This window comes from Lepidochelys olivacea (assembly GCF_965140295.1).
Source record: "Lepidochelys olivacea isolate rLepOli2 genome assembly, chromosome: 1".
In the NCBI taxonomy this organism is placed as follows: Eukaryota; Metazoa; Chordata; order Testudines; family Cheloniidae; genus Lepidochelys; species Lepidochelys olivacea.
Genome location: NC_140411.1, coordinates 222,393,348 through 222,419,416, shown reverse-complemented (window position 1 = coordinate 222,419,416; position 26,069 = coordinate 222,393,348). Strand labels below are relative to the sequence as shown.

The 26,069-nt window shown below is 44.2% G+C and overlaps 1 protein-coding gene across 1 annotated transcript in view; it reads left to right on the top strand.

Moving 5' to 3' along the window:
• The window catches only part of ANO2 (anoctamin 2), a gene marked incomplete at its 5' end in the record, with an annotated part of 265,818 nt that overhangs the window by 204,085 nt on the left and 35,664 nt on the right, over nucleotides 1-26,069 (top strand). The window contains 5 exons of the mRNA XM_084617062.1: nucleotides 8,703-8,777; nucleotides 17,856-18,057; nucleotides 22,139-22,250; nucleotides 23,359-23,416; nucleotides 25,908-26,008. Coding sequence (XP_084473188.1) covers nucleotides 8,703-8,777; nucleotides 17,856-18,057; nucleotides 22,139-22,250; nucleotides 23,359-23,416; nucleotides 25,908-26,008 — 548 coding nt within the window. The remainder of the gene's footprint in view (nucleotides 1-8,702; nucleotides 8,778-17,855; nucleotides 18,058-22,138; nucleotides 22,251-23,358; nucleotides 23,417-25,907; nucleotides 26,009-26,069) is intronic.

Genomic DNA, 26,069 nt, shown 5'->3' with positions numbered 1-26,069 from the left:
AGCAGTTCTCAACCTGGGCACCGCGGACCCCTGCGGTTCCACAAGGGTACTCCAGGGGCTCCGCAAGTCATGTCTGGCTCCAGGGGCTCCGTGAGTCATGTCCGGGGCCACCAGCCCTGCTGATCAACTCCTTCTCCTCCCTCCTCGTGCCTCCTGCACACCACAGAACAGCTGCTCAGCAGCATACAGGAGGCACTGAGAGGGAGGGGGAGGAGTAGGGATGGGGCATGCTCGGGGGAGGGGGCAGAAAGAGGTGGGGAAGAGGATGGGCAGGTGTGGAGCAGGGATGGGAAGAGGTGGTGTGGGGTCTTGGGAGAAGGGGTGGAGTGGCGGCGGGGCCTGGGGCTGAGCAGGGGTTGAGCACCCCTGGGAAAAATTAGAAGCTGGCTTGGGGGTCCGTGAAAAATTTTAAATCAAAATGGGGGTCCTCGGGTTGCTAAAGTTTGAGAACCACTGATCTAGCAGACTGAGCCGGTGGCTGGAAGTTGAAACTCTAAACATTCAATCTAGAAATAAGGTGTGACATTTTAGCAGTATGGTAATTTACCATTGGAACAGCTTACCAAGAGCTGTGGTGGATTCTCCACTATTGGAGATTTTAAAATCAAGATTTGGTGTTTTTTTCTAAAAGATATTCTCTAGTGCAATCGGAGGTATTGGACTTGAAGCAGGAATTAATTCAGGGAAGTCCTGTGGCATGCGTTATGCAGAAGATCAGAGTAGATCAGGGGTCGGCAACCTTTGGCACATGGCCCATCAGGGTAATCTGCTGGTGGGCCACGAGACAGCTTGTTTACATTGACCGTCCGCAGGCACGGCCCCCCGCAGGTCCCAGCAGCCGCAGTTCGCCTTTCCCGACCAATGGGAGCTGCGGGATGTGGTGCGGACCACAGGGACATGCTGACCGCCACTTCCTGCAGCTCACATTGGCCAGGAACAGCGAACTGCAGCCACTGGGAGCTGCAGGGGGCTGTGCCTGCGGACAGTCAACATGAACAAAATGTCTCGCAGCCCACCAGCGGATTACTCTGATGGGCCACGTGCTGAAGGTTGCTGACCCCTGGAGTAGATGATCACAATAGTCCCTTCTGGCCTTAAAAATCTACTGTGATATTAGTGCTGAGGAGTGTATTAGTGTATCACAGGAGTTCCATGTCTACAGTCACTTCTCATAGTTTACTGTTTTCTGACTATTGCATATAATTTGTAAGGTGTCTATTCTAGTAGCATCTTAGAACTGCTTTTAACTGATGTTTCTGAAAGCAAGAGTTTCTTTATCCCTGCGGTGGGCAACAGACTCACACATTCAGAGCATCAGAGAGACCTATCCATAGGCAATGTAGAGGTTAACTACTGTGACCGATGGGTTCACAGTGAAGTTTGAGTATGGGAGCATTGGGTTAGTTCCAACTTAGACCATTTCAAAATTTCAGCATAAGTAAAATGGTTCTGACAGAAAAGTTTGTAACCCATTGCAAACCACCTTAGGAGGGCTTCCTGCAGTTACGTTTGGGCCTGTTTAGAGAGAGCAAAATCATTAATCACAAGGTTTGCAATTCCACAGCCCCCATCCAAATCTTGCTGGTTTAGTTACTGTGTTTAAACCTGAAACCAAGCACTGGTCAGCCTAGAAGTGATACTTTTGCCCTTGAAACCCTGTTACTCCTGCTCAGTTGTGCAGAGCAGGGCCTGTGGCTTTTTCTTGGAAATGCTCTCAGTGGAAAAGCTAACTCATGTTTTGTTGGAGGACAGAATTTGAACTTCTAGGGCTAAATTCAAACCAGCACAGGCACAAGCTCAGGGTCACAGAGGCAGCAGCCTGTGCCTCCCTTATTCGGGGAGTGGGGGTTAGAGCAGTCCTCAGAGGTGCCCTAAATTGTGCTCCTGATGCAATGACCACTGCAGGGTTCCAGAACTGCTGGAATGTAGGTCTGCCTCGGCCATACCTCCTCCCGCCTTCAAACTGCTCCCGGCTGTGTCCCTTTCCTAGAACACCACCTCCGCCACCAGTTATTTCCTGGGGAGTGAGTTGTGCCTTTTCCCAATAAGCTGCCACACAGATTGGAATGTTTTGTGTCTTTTAGACATGGGAGGAGGACACTATTTGTAACCAGAACTCTTATTTGCAGATGCTCGTTTTGAAACCAAACATAATTTCTGCAGAATTTAAGGTATGTTTCCACTCTGGCAAGTGATAATATAAAAATGGCACTTTCATACTCAACAGCTCTGCCCTGTGGATTCATTCAGAGTAAATCATATTGACTTGGCAACAGAAGTAAAATTTTATTGTTTTCTGCTGCTGTCAGGTTGGCAGGAGCGAGGGGAGCCAAGAGAGAGGGAGCTGGACTCTGTTCTTCCCTGTGCAGCATTTGCTAAGTTTTCGTCAAGTATCACTGTGAAAGTCCACTGAAGTCAATTGGATTCCACAGGTGCATCTGCATGAAGAATCTGAACTGTGGGTTTTTAGTTATAAGTGAAGATGCACAAGAGAGAAAGTGTGTCATTTTACTCCATGTGCAAGCTGAATTGTCATGGCTGGCAGTTAGCACTTCGTAGAGGTGTTCTCTTGTGGATAAATAGAAATAAATAATATAATGAAATACTTTTGAGCTGAACAACATCTGAAACACAGGCAGCATAGAGCGCATCACTGATCATGGCAGTGTAACGGGTTTGGCACCCACCTCTCATGAGTGCCCCCTTCTCTGGCGTGTCTATGTTCGTTAGTTCTGGTGACCCCTTTTGGGGGTTCTCAGATGGGTTTGTCAGTGACACAGTGCTCCAGCCAAGTCACACTCTCTGCATGAGCACAAAACCCTTATAGGGTATATGGTCCACCAGGACCTATCTCAGTAGCCCTCCCATGGTGTCTCTTTCTAGCCCTCCCTGGGCTTTAGTCTTTAAGTAGTCCAGTCCTGGTATGGGGCTGTATCCCCAGGGCATCCTCCCTGGAGACACTATCTTCCTGCAGACCTCCCCAGGCTCAGTCCCAGCAACCCGCCAGGAGCTCCCTCAATGCTTCCCTGGTCCCTGCTGGTAAACCATCTGTGGCCTTGTTGCTCTTCCAGGCAGCCAGGTATGCGGTCCTTTCTTCTCCTGCTCCAAGCGACAATGGACTACTGCTCTGCTCTGCAGCTCCTTTTATATGGCCCTCCTGGGCCCTGATTGGCTGCTTCCCCTGCAGGCACTCCAGCCTGCTTGGAGGTTCTCTCCACTGTTCCTTTCCTGACATGGGAGTGACAGAACCCTGAGGCCTACAGCAGGGGGCCTTTGGGCCTAGTCCACCCCATCACAGGAGGATACAGGCTTCTGTACAGTATATGCCATAACATGGTAGAAATCTCTACATTCCATACTTTGAGAGTGAAATCAAAGACTACTATATCATTTTGATCATAGAAAAGGTCCTTATGATTGTCATAATTCAGGACAACTGCACCTGTATTACCCCTCTGTCCCTCGAGGGCATCCACTCTAGTCTTCTAGCTCCTCAGCCGTCACCTCTTTTGGGTGGAGACCCATGTCTTTTTCCCTCCTAACCATGTTTTTTCCAGGCTGCACAATTCCCTGCCTACACTGTGTTATTCCCCCCAAGCAAAGCTGCCTAACCAGGCCAGCGTCTGTGCTTTGCTTACACTTTAAAGGAGTTCTAACATACCATACAGCTCTATATAAGCAAGCACACTTATTCTTAAGGTGAAAGCATTACAGAGAAAACATATTCAAAACAATAAAAGAACCTACCCTCATGATAATAAGCTTACCAGAGGTCACTCCAGCTCCTTTTGTGGAGTTCTGGTCGATGTCAGTCTTTCCAACCCTTCCCAGGAAGGACTGCCTCACCCTGCACCCCCTTGGACAAAAAGTTCTGTCCATTTGCTATATCAGAAAGAAGGCCCTGAGTCAGTTTAACCTCAGGCTATTTATCCAAAAGCCATTTCTTTGTCTGTTGGTCTCCGGAGAATACAGTTTAAACCAGTGTATGTGGTCCTTTGCAGGTACCTCTCGGGTTCAAACCTGAGTGAATTTGCCTAATCACTTCCTCCCCCGCCCATTCTTGGTTTCTGGAGGGCTGTGTTCACCCTCCTCCGGGGAATTAAATACAATGATACATACACTTAATACAGTAAGAACTCCCAAAATTATTGCAGGAAATTGCCATGTCTATCACACTGGTACTTTACAGTACAGTCTTTTAATGGCTAGATGGCACTATTGCCAGAGAATAAAATCAAGCGTATTATAAAATAGCAACTGAACTCACAGATTTTGCTCAGAGAAGATAATAATAACTTGCAAGTGCTGTAAGAAGTATTAACGTTCTACTGTCTATCACAATATATTGATAAAATTTGTGATACCGATTTTCTTTAATGGAATGTGCTTTATAAACTGTCTCCTTTGTTTAATAATTCAGTAGTATCTTTACAAAATACATTCTTGCTTCTCATAGGTGCAGATATGAGCCCAAAGCTCCCCTTCATTGCATGCTGTAGAGAGGAGCAAAATCATGGTAAATCCATGCAAAGTAGAGGGGACGAGGCACACAGAGGAGAAAGGTGACTAGACGGTATCCTGCCCCCACAATGTATTGTACATGAGGAATTGGGGCAATGCAGACAAGATTGTGAATTGTTGGCGAATATACTATGGCAGTTATGCTGGCCACAGGCGTATCAACTGCTGCTGCCCAGAGAAGCAGTAACTTCCGCAGGTGCTGACATTGACATCCCCATTGACAGGGTGTCACACGAAGAAGCATCCAGTGGCATAATGGCAATTGTGCAAGTCATGAAGTTGGTGCTGGAGAGCTGAAAGAGGCACAGAGTCTGTACCGTTACTCAGATGGCCAAGATTTCTGGGTATTACTAGCTAATCCTGCAGATTCTTGACCTTTCTGCCCTCTAGAAGCCACACATCCAGCAACCAGGAGCCCCAGCTCACACAGAGGAGCATGAAGTGGATTTTAAGAGTAGGAGACAATACCGATTTCTTTTTAACGTAGGAAGGGGATGAAATCCTAGAATATTGGAATCTAGAGAAAGATTGGTGTCAGTTGAGATTAGCTTTAAATCGTTTAAGCAGTGAGGCTTCCACCGCTTCCCCTGAAAGTCTGTTTTACAGCCTAAAAGATCTCACTGTCAAGACGTTTTTCTTGATTTTTCAGGTTAAATTTTCCTTTTTCTAATTTCATCCCATTAATCCTATTCCCTTGTACTGTCTTAAATAGATTCTCTCTTTTATTGGTGTTTACACCTTTCAAGTGTTTATAGGGCTTATCATATCCTTCTCTCTTAGACATCACTTAGAGAAGGCATCCATATCTGACTATTTTAATCTTTCCTCATAAATCAGTCCCTCCGGCTCCCTAATCATATTTCTTGCATTTCTCTGAACTCTTTCCAGTTTGGCAATATCTTATTGCTAGCATGGTGTACAGAACTGAACACAATGTTCCAGGTGTAGTCAGATGAGGGATATGTAGAGAGGGACTATTTTCTCCCTTTTCAGTGAGGTGATATCTCTGAGGTGCAGCCGAGATTTCATTTTAATTGTTTTTGCCAATGGCCAAGGTTTTTAGAATTGGTTATGCTTCTAAATCCATATTTCAGCACTTAAATAAGTGGCCTGGATTTTGAAAAGTACTGAGCACCCAGCAATTCTCATTGAGGTCACTGTGAGCTGCTGGGGTATATTGCGTTAGTAAAAGAAGTCATTTATTTAAATGTCAAAATAAGGGTTTACAAGTCCAAAATTTCAAATATGACTACTGACTTTGGGTGCTTCCACTTCTTGGATACCCACCTTGAGACACACTTGATTTTTGAAGGTGCTTAACATGTTCTGGTAATTGAGACCCTTAAAAAGGTGTCCGGTTAGAAACCCAAAAAATTGATCCACCCAAAATCACTAGCCACTTTTGAAAAACAGATGTTTTGGATATATTCAGTTTTCCTATACATGCCCTTACCTGCTCTTTATCAATAAGTATGTTTAAAGGTCTTCCTCACTTTCTCAGTGTCACCATTTCTCGAGATTTTATTGTCTTGTTTTTCTTGATTCCTGAACTCAACTGATTTATTTGAGAATTTCAGCTTTCATTGTAAAATAAAATAAAATCTCTTGACCTCATGGTTGAGCAGAAGAAGCTTGAAAATGTGAACCAAACAGCAAATAAAAAGAGCCCCAACTTTTTTATATTTTTGAAATCTCATGATTTTTAATCCAATCTTGGGGTGGGGGGGATGCTACTCCTGATTTATTAATGTTTGAGCTGTGTCATATTGCATTCTAATTGTCCAAAAGTCATTTTGTTTAACAGATTTAGAAAAGAAGTTGTGTCTTAGCCATTTTTGAATTTTCATTCACTGCCTCCTATATGAGTGAGTTTTCTCTCCGATGAAGTGAGCTGTAGCTCACGAAAGCTCATGCTCAAATAAATTGATTAGTCTCTAAGGTGCCACAAGTACTCCTTTTCTCTTTTCCTTGATATTGTTGTAAAAGTTTTCCTTATGCTTTCCTTAAGCTTTTCTTTGAGAGGGAGGGATAGCTCAGTGGTTTGAGCATTGGCCTGCTAAACCCAGGGTTGTGAGTTCAATCCTTCAGGGGGCCATTTAGGAATCTGTGGCAAAAATTGGGGATTGGTCCTGCTTTGAGCAGGGGGTTGGACTAGATGACCTCCTGAGGGGTCCCTTCCAACCCAGATATTCTATGATTCTTATTTCCCTTGACTGTTTTGGCTAGTATTAACTCATTCTGCTGGTTTGCTTCCTTAGTGTTTTTCCCCTTGTGAAATAGTTTGATGTGGTATCCTTCATGCCTTTTCAAAGTGTAGTAGCGCAGAACTTTTTATGTCCTGGATAACTGCTGAATGGTAAATGCCAAAACAAAATGAAATGCGTCTGTGCTTTCCGAGAAACACTTTTTAAAGTTGCCTTCTGGCTAAAAGGTGGACTCAGATGTTTGTTCTCTATACTTTGGGCCTGCTTCTCCTTGGGTTTGCTATGGTCCTGCCCTCTCAGCACACTCGTGCAGGAGACACCCTTAATTTGACTGCTCGAGCAGTGAAGGGGTGTGTGTGTACGCTCCTGCAGTGTTAAAAGCACTGGTGGGACACTTCTAACCAGGGTGGGCACAGGATGATGCCTCTTCCCATTCCTGCACCCAAGCAGGCACCACCAGAAAGGTGATGCTTACACCTATTGTGGAAGTACTGCAAATTCCACGCTTTCCTTACCATCTCAGGAGGTGCTTTTGCCTTTGAAGTGCATAATGCCTCCAAGTAATTTCTTGTCAGGACAGTATTCTTCTCAGGATAGTAGTGCCTAAAGAAAGAAAAAAAGCTTATTTGAGCCCTTTGAATCAGATTCTGATCTCATTTACCTTCATATAAATCTCCATATAAGCTCTTGACTTTAATGGAGTTACTCTCGATTTATACCAGCATAAAAAGGACAGAATCTGGCCCCATTGTGTAGCACAGATGTTAAGACTAATGAGAACAGCAGCTGATTTTGAATTCACAGTTAATTCAATTGCATATTTTTGCTTTAACTTAACCATTGTGATCTTATTTTTTTAATAACCATTTTTGAGGGATGGAAATTACATGTTTCATGTAAATCAATTTTAAAAATTCTTTTCATATGAAAACATTTTATTTTTCATTTTAAGAGCAGGGAATTGAGTTTATTTGAGGGCAGTAATGCTCCATTATTTTTCACTGATAGGTATCAGGTGGAGGGAGCTACCTTTTGCACCCAGTCGAAAAGTCATCTGAGCCCTCTATAAATAGGGCTTGCCTTCATTATTTCTCTGATCTTTGAACCAGATGCCATAAGAGAGTCTGGGATGCCTGGAATACAGCAAAATTCCCATTGACTTCAATGGAGCCAGAATTTCACCTAAAAATGTTTAATCTTCCAACTGGGAATAATGGGCCAAATCCCCAGCTGGTATAAATCAGCAAAGCTCTGTTGAAGTCAATGGAGCGAAGAGATTTACTCCAGCTGAGGTTCTGGAACAATATGAAGAGCATATAGCAACACAAGATGTAAACAAATGTGTCATAAATAGAAAGTAGAAGATGCTTCTGAATACTTTACAGTGTGATTGTGAATAGTCAGATGGTTATTTTAACACTGAGAGGGTTCAGTTGTATAACAGCCACAGTGGATGAAGCAAACCTTACAGGAGACATCTGAAGTAACTGATGATAAACATTCTATCTTATTATGGTTTCTCACCTAAAACATCACTCTTCTGCGCTCTTGCAAGAAGCAGGGTTGTGGGGTTTGTTTGAGTTTTTTTGTTTTTTTAATGAAAGTACTTACTTCTACAATTGTTTAGGGTTAACTTTAAGTTTTTCTATTAAGACTTTGAAATTCAGTAGAAGCCAGTTGAAATTTTTCACATTTCAGATTTTCAATGAAATTTCAAATTTTGAAATTCAGGGGGGATAGGCAACAAAATTTTAGAGAAATTCTCCCTTCCCCTCTTCCCATTTTTCTACCAATTTTAGAGATGGTTGAACATTTCTGAATTTTAAAATTACGTTTAAATTTTCAAATTCAAAAATATAAATGGGCAGAAGGGAAAATCAATAATATTTTTAATTGAGCTTTTTCCTTTTTTTTTTCCCCAGTTCTAAAATTCACCAGTTCTCTATCGATTGTCTTGACCTTTGTGTTTTGCAACAGGATGAAAAGGAGAAGTTAACCTGGAGAGACCGTATGCCTGGCTATCTAGTGAACGTTGCATCCATTTTATTTATGGTAATTTTATTTGTTTTTTCTTTCACATTCCTCTGGGCTGTCAAGATCTGTGAACAACATCCTCCTTAAAGCTGAATTAATGCTCTCAAAGATGGAAATGACCTTTCCTTTTTTATACCTTAGGAACTTTCCTATAGACAACAAAATACATTAGCGTTGAGCTGCGAGGCTTGATAAAATAGTATTAGGAAAGTCTGGCCAATAGACCTGCCAATGGTCAATGACACCATAGGCTGAAAACCATGCGTGGTCTCTCTAACTACATATAAACAATGAAATCACATAGCCTGACCCTCAGCTGGTGTAAATCAGCAATGGAAATATGCCAGTTTATTACCAGCTGTGCATCTGACCCACAGAATTTACTCAAGGAAATTAATGTAAAATACTAATATGGGTATAACATTTTAATGGACTTGAATGGTGCAAATACTACAAAAACTTCCCCAGAATTATTCATTCAGAATTTTAATTGAGTATGCTTCTGCCACATGCACAGCAATTTTGTGTTCACTTTCACATTGTGGGTATATGTATATCATCTGTATAATTTTAAATGGCTAAGAGCTTCCTAGGCTACAGCAGGCCATCATTTTTGAGACAGAACTGACTGATTTCAGTGTGGACTTCTGCTTAAAAAGTAATGACACAATATGTTCCATTCCGAACAAATAACTAAAAAGTATCTGTTTGTTAACCTGTCAAGCTCTTGACTTATATCCAAGTTGGGATCATGTAAATGTCAACATATGCTGTTTTTAATTCAGGAATTAACCAACCCAACAAGAGAAATTTCAGCTCAAAGACAAAAAAAAAAAAATTGAGTGAAAAAGTAAAAAAAAAAAAAAAAGAATTAGAACTGACTAACTTTCTCAAATGTAACTACAACATTACTAGTAGCAATGCTGTAATATTTCTCAGTGTAGCTACAGAATAAGGCCCTGGTTTAGCAAAGCATCCTCTTTAGGATGGCTACTTAAACATGCACTTAATTTTAACCTTATGTTACAATCTCATTTAAGCATGTTCTTAAAGTTAAGATTGTGATCGTTTTCTTGAATCAGGGCCTAAATGTTGTCTCCCACACTTCGTGTAATATCCTAGACAGATTTATAAAGGTAAAATGTAAAGCACCAGATTCTCAGCTGTTGCAAACCAGCAAAGCTTCATTGATTTCGGTGGAGCTGGCCCAGAGAGTTTTTTCTAGAATATTGTGAATATCATTAAGCAATGAACATATACAGGGCAACTGTTGAAAAAAATTCTGCTGTATGAGAGCCAGCCAGATCCCATCTGCCATGTGCAGATTACAATCTGGGTTTTACTGAACACAGTCCTTTTCCTACTAGATTAGTTAAACAGTGATTGGGGACACTGGGCCAAATTCTGCGTTCAGTTTCTGCAGTTGTTCTGGTGCATATGAGATTGCACTCGTGTAACTAATTTTGGCCAGTCCACCTCCTTTATCACTACCCACACAAAAACTAAATACTTTTTTTTTAGAAGCATGATCACTATTTAGATACAGTGGGCTAGAGTCTCAGGCATGCAAGCACACACATAAGCCGCATTTTCCAGTGCTGCAGAAGTGATTGTGGAATTTCTACCACCACCTTTTCCAGGCCTACACTATCTGGCAGGCACAAACCCATAGGAATTTTTCCTTCAAATGTCTATATTGTTGTAGAATGATGATGTCAGATGCTTTGCCTGACCTCCCCCCACCTACGCTCACACTGCATACTTTCCCTGATATTTCTTAAGGCTTCTGACAATTTCCTCTTGGTAGAACCTTGCTCTTTATTTTCTATTCTGTGCACTTCTTAAATATGAAGACCTTTCAAGCAGAAGCATTCTACCACTTTTTTCTCTATTGAGCTCTTGCTCTCTCTTCCTTTACTTAACCAAGTATATTATTTGGGGGCTTTTTTTAAATGTAGGTTTTACAAAAATCAGTTTTTACTTTCACACCCAATTAGACTCTGCACCAGTCTTATTTTACATCAGTAATAATTATAATCATGATGAGATACATTTCTAAGTGCATTAAAATCTGTATACACAACCACTGTTCTGCATGAAGACCTCTTGCTGTGCAGTCAAAGGGCAGTTTGTATGCTTACTGGGAACAGGATATCACCAGGCTTAAGCTATTGAAAATTTCCTTCTGAAGTGGTGTTCTACAAAGTACACATCACAGCAAAGATTTCTGCATTAACCATGAAAATCTGTGCAGTTGCCTCAAGGGAGCAGGATGGGGCTACACATCAGCATCACCACGACCCTCCTTTATAGTCCCTGATTCGTCTCTGCTGCTGTTCTCACTATCAGCAACCCTCTCCACTTTCCTACAGTGGATTTGACACATACAGGAGAAGAAAATCAACTAGTGTCACAGCACAGGGCTTCAGCCTGTTCTTCCTTTAAGGCCAGATTCTCATACGTTTACACGTACTCAGTAGTCTACCCTTACTCTGGGAATTGTCTCATTGAAGTCTGGGGAGCTATTTGTGGAGTAAAGTGCTACCCAGCTTGAGTAAAGGTATCAGAATCTGGCCCATAACTGCCACTCAAGCCCCTCCATCTCCCACCTCATCAGTTTCCTCTGTTCCCCTCAGGCTCCCTCCTGCCGGCTCCCCACATCCTTCTCCCCCCTCAGCTTCCTCATGCCCTCCCGCATCTCCCTGCACCCCCTAAATCTGCCTCATTCTCCCCACCCTCCTTTCACAGTGTCTCTGCTGCTCCCTACAGTCTGTGTGCCCTGTCCAGCCCATGAACCATAGAATGGCAGCCGTCTTGCCAGTGCACAGGGCTTCAGTGTCCTAGAAAGAAGTGGCAGCCCGCTTTTTTCAGGGCAGCCTCATTTCCACATGAAGATAGAGAAAGAGCAGCCATCTTGTTGGCTTCAGCCCCATTGGCAGTAACGGGAGATGGGGGCATTTTAAACAGGAGAAAATTCATGAGCTGGCACCTCTCATGATGTTTCCATGTGAAAGGTAAAAAATCATACCAAAATCGTGAGAGTATCTCACCTTCAGCACCCACTGTACTCTACACAGGGTCCCTAGAAACCATGAGATCAGATTTAAGGTCTCTGGATTAATCTTCAAGGCATTCCATGGAAGTGGCTGTAGATACTTCAGAGAACACTTCTCTCTTCACTAGAAGACCTTCTCTGTCAACTGTGTCCCACAGGTGCTATGAAGCTATGTCATCCTTAAGGGTGAAGCTCGTGACAGCAGGAGACAGGGCTGTCTCAGCAACTGGAAACTCATTGGCTTAGTGTTCCATTCAATACACTAAAATATCGAAGGAAAACAGAGGAGGAGAAAAAAGAGAGAGTAAAGGAGTAGTAGGAGAAGAGGGAGTGAAGAAGGAAATAATTTACTAAAAGTAAAAAAAAAAAAAAATCCCCAACTGCCTCTGGAGAAAGTAAACAGAAAAATTAGACAACTGGCCAGCTCTAATTGTGATTTTTGGCTCTTATTACTCGGGAGGTGCTCACATATTTGTGGTGATTGGTATCACAATGGGCACCTACATGGACAGGTGAGGTAGAAGCAGGCCCACCGATAGCAATTCTGGGCCCCAGGGCAGAACAGTCAATGGGGCCCCTCACGCATGCACAAGCCTGACATTTGGGCGATGCTGCGCCTGCATTGGCTGGTGCCCAGCGAGCTGCCAGCTGCACTGCTGGGCGTGCTCTTCCGGCATGGCCAGGGCTTCCACATGCCTGCCTGGTAGGGCTGCCAACTGTCTAATTGCAAAAAGCCAAAGACCTTTGCCCCGCCTCATATCCCGCCCCTTCCCTGTGGCCGTGCCCCTATCCTGCCCCTTCTCCAAGGCCCCGCCCCCTTCCCTCTGTTGCTCACTCTCCCCCACCCTCACTCACTTTCAGCAGTGGGTGTGGGCTCTGGGAGGGAGTTTGGGTGTGGGAGGAGGTGAGGGGTCTGGCTCTGGGAGGGAGTTTGGGTGCGGGGGAGATGTGGGGTGTGGGCTCTGGAAGGGAGTTTCAGTGTAGGAGGGTGTACGGGGTTCAGGCTCTGGGAAGGAGTTTGGGTGTGGGAGGGGGTGAGGAGTTGGACTCTGGGAAGGAGTTTGGGTGCGGGAGGGGATACGGGGTGCAGGCAATGGAAGGGAGTTTTGGTGCAGGAGGGGGTACAGGGTGCAGGCTCTCAGGGAGTTTGAATGCAAGAGGGGGTGTGGATTTGGCTCTGGGAAGGCGTTTGGGTGCAGGCTCTAGTCTGGGGCACAGTGTTGGGGTACAGGAGGGGGTTACGGGGGGGTCGGCGCTTACCTCGGGCGGCTCCCAAAAGCGACCAGCACACCCCTCTGGCGGCAGCTCCTTGATGGGGGGCCCAGGGGGTCTCTGCATGCGGCTGCCCACAGGTACCGCCCCCGCAGCTCCCATTGGCTGCAGTTCCCAGTGAACAGGAGTTGCGGATTCAGCACTCAGGGCGGGGGCAGTGCATGGAGACCCCCTGCCCTCCCTGGGGACGTAGGGCCGTTCCGTAGGGCAAAAATTCATGGGCTGCACCACCACCCATGAATTTAACTGTAGCTCCTTGAAAATTGTGGTTCTTCCTGCGAGTGGAGGGTGATGTGTGGGATTAATTCTGTTGATGCTGATCCTGACCCCTTTTAAAAAAATGATTTTGGCCTTTATTAATTATGAAAAGATTACATTAAAAATAGTCAGCAGACTGAAGTGCTAAACTTCATTAGGCCTGTACTGTGAACCTAGGCCCCAGGCCAGCCAAATAATAATTATAACAATCTAATCCTTTGCACTTATATAATCTCTTTCATCAGAAGATCTCAAGATGCCTTACCAACAATAATGAATTTACTTTGGAATTTTTGCTAAAGGCAAAAACAAAACAGAAACACCCACCCTCTCTCCACTTCCTGCTGTGACTCCCTGTTTAGCCAAAGACTGTGTTTCTGTGTGAAATTTTATCTTTAAAAATTGTTATTTCATTTTGTGTTTTGAAACTGGAATAACACAACCCCGTGAAATACAAATTCTTCTGTTGGGAAGTTGACCTTAAGTGGCATGGGTGATTTGCCTGATTTCATGGGCAAAGGTCAACTGCTCAGAGACCACAGAACACCCTTTGACTTCTGGGACAAAAATTTACAATGAACCCTGAATGACTCTGCCTTAATCAGTATCAAAAGATTCATGCATATTCAGACACAGCAAAATGTTTCCATCTATGGCAAAAGTTTGTAGAACAGAAAAGGTTTTACACCATTAGGTTCCAATCCTCCTGTGGGAAGCATATGGGTGGGTTGTTGCAGCGAGCAGTTCCATTGACATTGATGCAGCTCTGGGTAGGCACAGCAATCCAACATACATTACTCACTGCATGATCAGAGTGCTAGTTTCCTGTCTCTGACCATAGGCAGTAGCAGATGTTTCAGAGGAATGCTTACAAACCCTGCAACAGGCAGATGTGGTGAAACCAGCCCCACATGGGTGTCATCCTTTTCTCTATTAGAGACTGGCTTAAGCCCTGAAGTACAAGGATGAATATCCCTTTCCAATTTTTCTTGTCATTAATTATAACTCTGAGTATTCTTGATATCCATATAAATGTCCAATCTCAGTTTCAGTCTTGTGAAGTTCTTGGCCTTAGTCAGAGCTGTAACTAGGGTGAGGTGAAAGGGGCAGGCAGAACCAGGGGGCACAAAAGTGGGGCGGCACAGGATTGGGTCCAGCAGCATCAGTACTTCCACATTCCACCCCTCAAAGATTGGGTCCTGCAGAGTCAGCTGGAGCCCAGGGTGCTCAGTGTCCTCCCACCCCACAGGATCATAGGTCCAGCGACCCCAGCTTGAGAAGGCTTTCCCTGGCACTAGGACCGCAACAGCAGGTGGGCAGGAATGTGAGTTCTGGCTGGTAGGAAGGGCAGAAGGAGGAAGGGCTGCATGGCTGGTTCCATCCAGGCGCTGGAGGTCGGAGACCAGCTGCATTAAATACGTGGAGGGTGCTGAATGGGGAGGGGGTACAGGGGGCTAGGACCATGAAGGAGTGCAGGGGTTAGGGGAGAAGGGGGCGCAGGAGGGGAGTGCAGGGTTAGGAGAGAAGGGGTACACAAGCGTTAGCATAGGCACTATGAGGATAAGGGGTGCACAAGTAGGACCGTGTGATGGAGCATATATAAAATGTGCTAGGTGCTGTTCGGATCTGTGCCATGAGGAACTTTGTCTGCGATTAGCTCAGGATGGAGCTGTTTGCCTTCCCCAGACCCGCTGCCTGGCCATGCGCTACTGGCTCTGCTCACACTCCCTAACCTGTGTGCAGGGCTGAGTCCAGCGTTGCCAGCCTGGGGCCTGGCCCTTCCCAGCGCTGGGGGAGAGAGGGCATCTGCAGTTAAAGCTCTCATTAAAGTTGCTAATCGCCAGTTGTACCCACTAGAGGGTGTTTGGAATTTAAACAGACTCAACCTTGGTCAGGGTTTCTCTGTTGAGGAACCAGCGTGCTGAGTTGCACAGCCATGGCTCTTGGGAGGCCTGACTGAACATCGCACTGACACACCCCCACAGGGCACTGCTCAGGGGCACTGCTCAGGCCATTCACAGGGTCAGTGCCATCCTGGGGCCTTTGCTGCACACAGGGCTGAACTCTGTCCCTCGGCTGTTGACAAACCTTTGACCCTGATGCAACTGCATGGCGGTGGCAAGGAGGAATGGCCTGCTAGAGCCCCCCATGGAGGCGAGCACCCCCGGGCACTCATGTGCGCTCAGCTCCATGGAGCTGGGGAGTCGCAGGCTGGAATTCCAGCTGAGGGACCTGGAGACAAAAATTTTTCACAACTGCAATGATGGCCCCTGTCACTCACACATGGATTTCAAATTACAGTAGCCAGCTTTTATTTGACCCTCTTCTATTCTGTAACAACCTTATCATTGCACTGAACAGTGGGCGAAGGAGTAATTCAGGGAGATACTGCTCTGTTGTGACAGTTCCACAGCCCGTTAGAACCGCCGGGTACCACTGTGTTGCACACAACAGCCTTAGAGAGCTTCACAGCTCCGGTTGGGGCAGAACCCCTGTCGCCTGCGCCAAAGGACAGGGCCCTGATGCCTGAGCTAACGGAGAATCTCTGTTATCTGTTAGCAGGGTAGGGCCCATGACAGCCAGGGGAACCATGAGAGTTACATGGGCACATACACACCAGCCTGTTCATTACACACTTGCCTAGATAGACAAAGCTTGCCTCAGAACCAGCTGTTCAGATCTTATATTTGACATCAGTGTAAGAAATCTCCAAATGCTTCCACCCTGTAACTTCCACCATCTTTGCTCAGGCTTGTCTGAGATGGGATCTTGGGAACTGTCATTCCCAAATCCAGAATTCTCCACCGAGAGCAACAAGTCTCCCAGTGACTGCAGCACCCTCTCCTCATATGGGTTACACCCGCTCACCGTCTGAGGACCTCATATTTATCTTGGCCATGGGGATTGAAACGGACTCCTCCTATTCCCAAACTACAGGCTCCTCACCACCACCAACTGAGCTGAAAGAGGGTCTTAATGGTTTAATGGCAGGACATAGCCGAACAGTTCTGACTCCACCTCAAAGTTACAGATTCAGAATATTTTGCTATAATATCTCCTGATTGTTCAAAATTTACATAAACATTTAAAATATGGCTTTAATTGGAGTTTGTATATATTTTTCTTTCTTTATATAGGAATTAGATACAGTGCTCCTGTCAGCTAATTTCTAAGTTATTATCTGCAAAAATCCTAGCATTTTCAGGTGCTTAGTAGTCCCTGGAATCACAGTTAAAGTTGCCCCCGCCCCAATCTGAAATAGCGCCCATGCCCAGCTGTGGGGATGGGGAGAAGGCCACAGGGAGGCTCTGACCTATGGCTGGTGCTGCGGCCGGGCCTGTGCCAGCCACCCCTCCGCTGTGACAGACAGGGAGTGATACTTCTCCCCATCTCCAGTGGGTACCCCCCGCAGCAGGTCCCTCTTTCCAGTCCCTCCACCTCCCCTCCAGCTCCCCCTCTTCCTGGCAGTGGCCTCTATTTGGGAATTTGAATTGTGGTAACCCTAGCAGTTGCTCCATTCTCACGCCGTCAGTTTCTGGAGCTGGTGGGAGTGAGTCTGCCCTGCCAGCAGCAGCTGCCCACCCCCAAGGCCTGGGTGGGCACCAGGCTCGTGTGGCCAAGCTCAGAGCTCAGGCAGTTCAACTGCAAGCCCGGCAGCCACAGGACTGGGGCAGGGCAGCCAAGGGGAGCAAAGGGTTCTGCTCTGTATGCAGGGAGTATGGGGAGAGTGACCCAGCTGCAATGGCAGGTCCCTAAGCAATGAGCAGGGTGTGACCAGGCTGCTGAGACACAGATGCCCAAGGGGGGATGAATAATGCAGGGAGCACCTTGTGGAGCATCTCATGGCAGCCAGGCTCCATGGGCAAGGGCCAACTCCAGGGGGCGTCGCTGGCCGGAGCTGGGCTGCCTGCCCTGCCTGGGGAGTGCCCAGCCATGCAGAGGCAGCTGGCTTGGGGAACAGGGCAAGGAGGGCTTCTGGGTAGCCAGCCAGTGCCCTGGTTTCCACAGCATGGAGAGCCAGGGGCCCGAGTGGGCCAGGTGGCTTCTGCCAGCTTCTGATCTTCTGGCTCTTGGCAGGAGGTGACAATTTCCAAACTGTGGGGATGCATCCCCCTAGTGCCCCACAGTTTGAAACCCTCTATGTTAAATGGAAGACAGAAATCTGGTGGGCATGTGACCCTGCATGCCTCCCCACTCATCACCTCCAGGGAGTGCAAATATCCTTGCTCACCGCAGGTGCTAAAATGCTTAGTTAGGGCTCTGACCTCAGTGACTTCTTACAGCAGCGGGTTCCAGAGTGTAATCACCTGCTGTGTGGAGAAAAGTATTTCCTTTTATAGGAGTTGAATTTTCCACCACTTAGTGTCATTGTACATCCTCTTGTTCTTGTGTTACTCTAGTTTCTAGTCACTCAACACCAATTCGGGCAACAATTTTGAGATATAATTAAACATTTCTTTGTAAGCTCTAGTCAGATATGTGCACTGATATTTCCATACATTTCTTTGCAGATTACCGTGACATTTTCAGCAGTTTTTGGTGTGACCGTGTACCGAATTATTACAGCAGCTGCCTTGTCCATCAGCAAAAATGAGTCAACCAGGTCGAACGTTCGTGTGACTGTGACTGCAACCTCTGTCATCATTAACCTGGTTGTGATCCTTATATTAGATGAGATTTATGGAGCTGTTGCCAAATGGCTGACAGAAATGGGTAAAGCTCTCCTTGCCCTCATTACAACTTTGTATGTATTTCCAATAGAGTAGGCAAGAAAGTTCTAAAAGGAGGATTTCCTGTAAAGCAGTTCTGTAAAAGAGGAAACATTCAGGCCCAGAGGATAAAAATGTGTCCAAGTGACTAAGGGTCCCAACTCCAATTTTCAAAAATGACTTTGGGCCACACGTTAAAGCATATTTAGGTGTCTAAATACTTTTCAAAATCTGACCTTAGACACAGAGAAGCCTAATTCTCATTGAAATCAGTTGGACTTTGGCCTTGTCTGCATTAGAAAGAACACTGGTAGAGCTATACTGGCAAACCCTCCTAGTGGATGGTTCCTTTACTGGAACAGTTTATACCAGTTCCCCAAACAAAATAAACCATACTGTCAAAAGGATTCTGTGTCTCGATTTCCTCACATATAAAATTAGAATAATGGGTCAGATCCTCAAGTGGTGAACGTTAATGTAGCCCCATTAAAGTCAAGGATCTTAGGATAAACTCTCTGCCCCTACCGTGGCTCTGGGGCCAGACAAGCTCTATGCTCCTGCCGCCGCCACAGGGCTTGAGATGTCAGACGCTGACCCCGGTGGCAGGGCTCTTTCACTATAACGCACCCGTGGCTATAATGAATAAATGGCTTGGATCCCCAGGGGTTCGTTATAGAGAGGGTGTACTGTACTATTATAAATAGCATCATTATTTACACTTCTGATAGCATACTAGCATAACAGAGGGCCAGTCATAAATGGGTGAGATACAGTAGAATGATTTCTATTGTTAGAGGTAGCCCAATTGTTTCAATTTGACTCCAATGAAAATTTAAAATAAAAAGAGACCAGTAATACATTTAACATAATGCCACCTTATTATATTTCCTCTCCCTTTTTGCAGAGAGTTTCTTGGCAAAACGTAGCCCGGTGCAAATGGGCATAATTCCATTAAGTTCAGTGGAGATGTACCCACTGATGCCAGTTGTGCATTTGGTTTTCAGAGCTGTATGGGAAACAAAGATGAAAAATACAGTCAGTTTTTTAGCTTTCACATAAAATATCCCTCTGTTATTCCCCTCTGAGCTTCAAGTCACATTTAGAGCCAGCCCTGCTGCCCTTACTCAGACAACACTCCTATTGAAGTAACTGGGTGTTTTGCCTGAGACAGGACCCACCATGAATTCTAGGCTTTGGTCCTTTTTGAATAATTTCTAGTGCCACAAATTACATCATGGTTCATTCAGATGGCTGTCTCTACTAATATGCTCAGATGCCAACTGTAATTAAAAATGTTAAAAAAATTACAATTCATTCATGCTGATAAATGCTTCTTACCTTGTGAACTTTCATATTGCTGAGCTGAGCAAAATGGATGCAATTTTCTTTTCACACTGCAATTCATAGACGTGTCTGGCATCATGCTGCATTTTTCCACTTTAAGGGGCAAATTTTCCTGACCTGGTGTAGGAGCAGTGGAGGGTTCATGGATCCCCTTTCCATCCCTAAGCTCATTTGGGCTGCAGTTCAGCAAGGGACTTAGGCATGTGAGTAACTTTGAGCACATGAGTAGTACCATGGAAATCAATGAGATTAGTTTCATGCTTAGTTATGCATGTACTTAAATATCTGGCTGAATCAGTGCTTAGGGCAGGAGGCAGCAATAACTTCGCCCACAGGCACTGTGAAGGGCTAGAAGGCGAATCACTAGGTCTTCAGGCAGTGCTTGTGGCCTCAGCCGGGGAATATCTGTGCAATGCAAAGGAAGGACATTGACTCCCCCGCAGTACCGGCAGGAGTGCAGATTACACCTCTTTCAAAGGGTCATGTTTCCTGATGCTGAGTAAATCACCCTATTCCCAGCACCCAGGTGGCATTAGGCCTAATTCAGATCTTATGTGTGTTGGTGTAAACTGGGGTATCTCCCCTAAAGTCATGAGGAAACAAATGAAGTGTAAAACAGTGGTAAAGTGAGAGCAGAATCACCCCTGTTCATGTGTTACAGGGGCATAGTCTCTCCCTCAGCGCAATTCCTTGGCCCAGCCTCCATGTAGCACTACCTGCAAAGAGCATAATTCAGCTCTGGGGTTTTGATGGTATGTATTCAGGACACCGTTGGATATTTTAAGTTGTATAAACCATATGTTAAAATGTCCTCCTTTTCTTTTATTCATTCATCCATTCTATTCCTGTTCTGACTGTATGCATTCTTGCCTATCAGACCTCACTAACTAAGGGACAAATCCTGACCTCCTGAGGCAGTGAACTTTGTGTGTGTGTGTGTGTGCGCACACACGTGAGAGAGAGAGAGAGAGCAACAGGGGATGGATCACTTGATGATTGCCCTGTTCTGTTCATTCCCTCTGGGGCACCTGGCACTGGCCACTGTTGGAAGACAGGATACTGGGCTAGATGGACCTTTGGTCTGACCCAGTATGGCTGTTCTTATGTGTGTCAGGGGGGTGCACATTTCCTTCCTGGGACAGAGCTCATCTCTGTGGGAGTCATCTGTGAGGCAGGGGTTCTACTCCTACATGGAACTTCCTATCCCCTCCAAGGGCTGCACTGTTGCCATGGGGTTATTCCTTCCACTGGTCCCCTTGCAAATCTACCCAGCACATAAGCTCGTATTTGGGCTGTGCAGTGCTAGCTGGATTGGCCCCAAATGAATAATTTTTAATGAAGTATTTCCATAAAGTCAGGTGGTTTGTGTAACTGAATTTTCTAAGGGCTAGAACTTCAAGAGCTCAGCTTGCTGGATGCTAAGCTCTTACAAAAATCTGGCCACAGGTGTCACAATGCTAGGCGCTTTTAATAATGTGGTTCTTATTTAGGTGTTTTAATGGAAGATGAGCTCTTTTTAAAAAAAACCTGAACCAAATCACTAGGCTGCACAATTTCAGTAATGCTTTCAGAGGCTTCTTGAGACTGATGCACTGAATCGCCCTTATTATTTCACATTTTGAATCCACTACAGTGACAACCAGTATGAAATAACAACAATCTGTTCTGTGCCTGGTTAAACATGCATGGTAGCTATCCTCAGAAGCCCTGTGCATGGCTGATAAAAAAAAAAATCTTAGTTTTTATGTTAATGTAGATTAATACTGTTAATGTAAATGTAATACTCTTTAAGGGCTTGATTCTGCAAGGTGCTGAAGTCAACTGAAATGTATAAGCAATTGTGTGATGTATTTTCAGAAGTTTTATAGAAGACATATCTAAAGGTATGGAGGGTGTATGGAGAGGGGAAGAACCTTCTGGAACCGATGGTCGTCTTGTTAAAGTTTTGGAGTGGGGAATGGGGCTTAGGACATTTAAGTTCACTTTCTGTCTCCCCTCCCCCACAAAAAATGTTTTGTATCAACTTGGGCAAGCTATCTAGAACCTGATTCAGGAAGTTACTTCAGCATGTGCTTTAAACATTTAAGCAGTCCCATTGAAGTCAGTGGAACTACTCGCATATTTAAAGTTAAGCAGGTACTTAAATACGTCGCTGAAGGAGGCCCTGAAATGTTTGTGCCTCAGTTTCCCCATCTATGAAATGGGAATAGCAGTACTTCTCTATTTCAAAGGGTGTTGTGAGAATAAATTCATTAAGACCTGATTCACATTTAGACAAGGGGCTGGAGGTGTAAAAGGGGCCTTACTGTAAATGAGAATCAGGCCCCAATTAATGTATCCTTCCAACACCATTAATATTAACAAGATAGCCGCATGTTATAGAGATGGGGGTCATCGGAGTAGAAAGAGATTGGGGCAGACCCTCAACTGTGTAAACCAGCAGAGCTACCCTCTGAGCATCTGGTTCATTTTATAGTGTACGTAGGTGCCTCTATATGTGTCACTGCCAAATACACTTTAATTGAAAGAATAGCCGGAAATTTGCAGGAGTAAGAAGAAAAAAAGGACGCTGTATATTTTTCTAGTGTCACTCAGTGCAGAATAAAAGATATGATAAAACCACATTAACTCTAATAATACAGTTTTTGCTTTTGCTTGAGTCTACTGAAAGACAATTACATATTTATCTATTGCTTTTGTGGGGTTTTATGTTTTATTGTATTTATTTATTTCTTTTGCAGAGGTACCAAAAACAGAGAAGACCTTTGAAGAGAGGTTAATTTTGAAGGCTTTCCTATTGAAGTTTGTGAACTCTTATGCACCAATTTTTTATGTTGCCTTTTTTAAAGGAAGGTAGGATGAATTTACATTGTTGATTTCTTATTAATGGCCCCATGTTGCAGGCTACTGATGGCAATAAGGTCATTGAAGGGTCTGGAATGGCCATCTTAGTACCCAAAATGGCAGAGGGAGTGGGTCAGGCTGGCCTGGAGAGATTGTTCTGGGGTGAGAGATCCATAGGTGGACTCATGATCAGTTGTGCTTTACTGTACATGCAGGATCCACTGACTACCAGAACTTGATGGTCCATAATGTAGCAGATGGAGATCTTAGGGTGATTGTTTGTAAACAGTGTTTTAAATATGTATGTATTTCTGAATTCTAGTTAGATTCATATAATTGTTGTGCTCCTTTTAAGTTTTATAAGATGTTAATCTATCTGTTAAGCTCTTTGGGGCAGGGACCATATTTTTGTTCTGTGTTTTATACGTGGCCTCACACAATGGGGCTCTGGTCCATGACTATGGCTTCTAGACACTGTGGTAATACATATAATAAATAATAATATATTGTGAACTAATGCCTGTGGATGCCATCAATTAAAAAAATCACACTTTTGTCTGAAAATATTTTACTTACAATTTTGAGAAGTATTATCTAAGGCAGTTCTAAAAGACATGGGAGAAAAATATTTTTTCTAGTCTTTTTTAAGTATTGTATTTGACAGCCCTTTGTGTGTAGTCACTTTCAATGTGTATATCCAGAATAGCCCAGGTCCTGAAACCCCTCACACATGTAAGTAACTTTGCTCATTAGGACTACTCAAATGCATGAAGTTATTCATGTGTAACAGTTTTCAAGATCAGAGCCTCGGTCAATTTTCCCATTTGTTAGTGTGGGTTTTAACCAGGTGAGAAAGAAAAACATTTTTATAAATAGGAAAAGGTGATTTTAGAACTGCAAAAATTGTCAGAGAGACTCAGGGACAGGCACAATATTTGAAACTCGGTTTAGTTAATTTATCTGAAGTTGACGGTGGGTTGTTTTTTTTAAATCATGTTAAAATAGTTAATTTGAAATTTATTTTAAAACTGGCTACTGTGTATAAGCAGTAATTTTGTTGAGGATAATTTTTAATACATTGTTTTTTCATCATTTCATATATTTTTATTACTTTCAGGTTTGTTGGCCGACCTGGTAGTTATGTATATATGTTTGATGGTTACCGAATGGAAGAGGCAAGTACAGATGGAATTCAAACAGAAAACATAGTTAAAAAAGAGATATGGATGAGAGTGCCTTTCTAAGGAGTCCAGTGAACAGCTGAAAAAAACCTACCACATTTATTTTACCAAAATTCTATGCCTTCCAAGAAGAGAAAAGAAAAATTCAAAACAAAATTCAGTCCCAATAATCTGTCTGTTTTAGATACCTATATGGCCTCATCATCATAGTATCTGAGTGCCTTACAGTGTTGTGATCTATTTATTTTCATACATCTGTGAGGTAGGACAGTGCTATTATCTCAGTTTTACACATGGGGAATTGAGACACAGGGAGATGAAGTCATAGGCACTGACTTTTAGTTTTCCTTGCGGGTGCTCCACCCCCACTCCTGCTCTGCCCCTCCCCCGAGGCCACACCCTCACTCCGCCTTTTCCTGCCCCCACTCCAACCTCTCTCCCAAGGCCTCACCCACCTGCTGCTCGCTGCTCTTTGCCCTCCCCCAAGCGCCTCCCCCAGCTGCCTAAGGAGCTGATCGACAGTGCCGCTAAACACTGTGGCTGGTGGGTGCTGAGCACCCACTATTTTTTTCCATGGGTGGGTGACTTGCCCATGGTCACACATGAAGTCTGTGGCAGAGCAGGGGCTTGAATGCAAGGGCTAGTTTTGTGCCCTAAGCATTAGACCATCTTTCCCCTCGAAAAGTCTGGAAAAAATATAGTTCTGGGATCTCGCCACTTTGTCCTCTTAGGCCCCGATCAATCCTGCAGACACTTTATGCTTCACTTTAAGCAGGTATTGGTATTCCCTTTAAATCAATCCAATTAATCCAGTGCCTAAAGTAAAGCACACATACAAGTTTGCAAGATCAGAGCCTTTGTTTATTTGTATCTTTCCAATATGGGGGAAAAAAGCAATCAAATGGATACTGTTGATAATTAAATTAAATGTATAGTAAACATTTTAAAGGAATATACAGTAGTCCCAAAAAGAAAAGGAGTACTAGTGGCATCTTAGAGACTATGGTTTTTCAGAGTGCCATACTTGTTTTCAGAGTGATTTTATTGGTGAAGCACAAATCATAGGGTTGGAAGGGACCTCAGGAGGTCATCTAGTCCAACCCCCTGCTTAAAGCAGGGCCAATTCCCAAGTTTTGCCCCAGATCCCTAAATGGCCCCCTGAAGGATTGAGCTCACAACCCTGGGTTTAGCAGGCAAATGCTCAAACCACTGAGTTATCCCATATATGGTTATGGAATGACCATAGAATAGAATGGCAATAAAATTGGAATGATTGATGGATTTGGTGTTCTAAAATGTTTTGACTATATGGTAGTGTGGATTCATATAAATGTATGTAGTCTTTGCAAGCTTGTACTTTTAAAATATTGTAAGCTCTTTGGCAGTCTTTGTCTCCTTCTCCGCCCCCCTCTCCCCCGCCCGCCCCGATTGGTTGTAAAGCACCTAGCACAATGTGGTCCTGGTTCCTGACTGGGGCTCCTAGGTGCTACCATAGTACAAATAAATAATAATAATAGTAATTAATAAATATTGTGTAACAACTAAAGCATGTGTGTTTTTGTAGTGAGGAACATTATAGTATATATTCATGAAGCAGTCTATTAGAAATGGATCCTTTGAATAGGAAACAATATTTTACAATTTCTTAATAACTCAATATTTTGATCTTTCCATATATTTATGAAAGTTTTGGGGGGCAAAGTTAAGGTTGGATTGTTATTGTAAATTGGTGATAACGAAAGATTATATGGCAGAGGAAACTATCTGGATTCTTCAACCATTAATTTCGAGGTTTTTTAATGTTTAAGACAGTGGTTCCCAAACTTGATTCGCGACTTGTTCAGGGTAAGCCCCTGGCGGGCCTCGAGATTCTTTGTTTACCTGAGCATCCGCAGTATGGCCACTCGCAGCTTCCAGTGGCCGTGGTTTGCTGTTCCCAGCCAATGGGAGCCGCAGGAAGCGGTAGCCTGGCCCACACCGCTTCTCGTAGCTCCCATTGGCTGGGAATGGTGAACTGCGGCCACTGGGAGCTGCAAGCAGCCGTACCCGCAGACACTCGGATAAACAAAGCGTTTCGCGGCCCGCCAGGGGCTTACCCTGAACAAGCCGCAAACCAAGTTTGGGAACCACTGGTTTAGCATCACTAAAAGGTATATAATTTATAGTTTACTGTATCTTTTGGATTCTAATTAGACTTTACTGAAAAACTTTTTGAAAATTTGGCTCAGAACTTTAAAAGTCCTTTTCTAGTTCCCTGCCACACCCCCCAGAAAAAGATCCTGGTAAAATTCTACCCCAGGTTGAGACCTGATGTGAAATTTAAGAGGGATAAGTTTCCTTGGAATTGGCAAAGTTACATGGGGGAATTGAAAATCTGGCTCATAATGCAAAGTTAATTTCAACATTAGTTGTAAAGCAGCAATCACTGCTTCCTCATGCCTTTGTCGTAATTCATTAACAGTTTGTGCTTTTCCTTAAATTACAGTGTGCTCCAGGAGGCTGTTTGATGGAACTCTGTATTCAGCTGAGCATCATTATGCTTGGAAAGCAACTTATTCAGAATAATCTTTTTGAAATTGGAATCCCGTATGTATTTCAACCTTTTCTGTTACCATGCACTTTGTTCCTACACGATTGTAAATTAAAG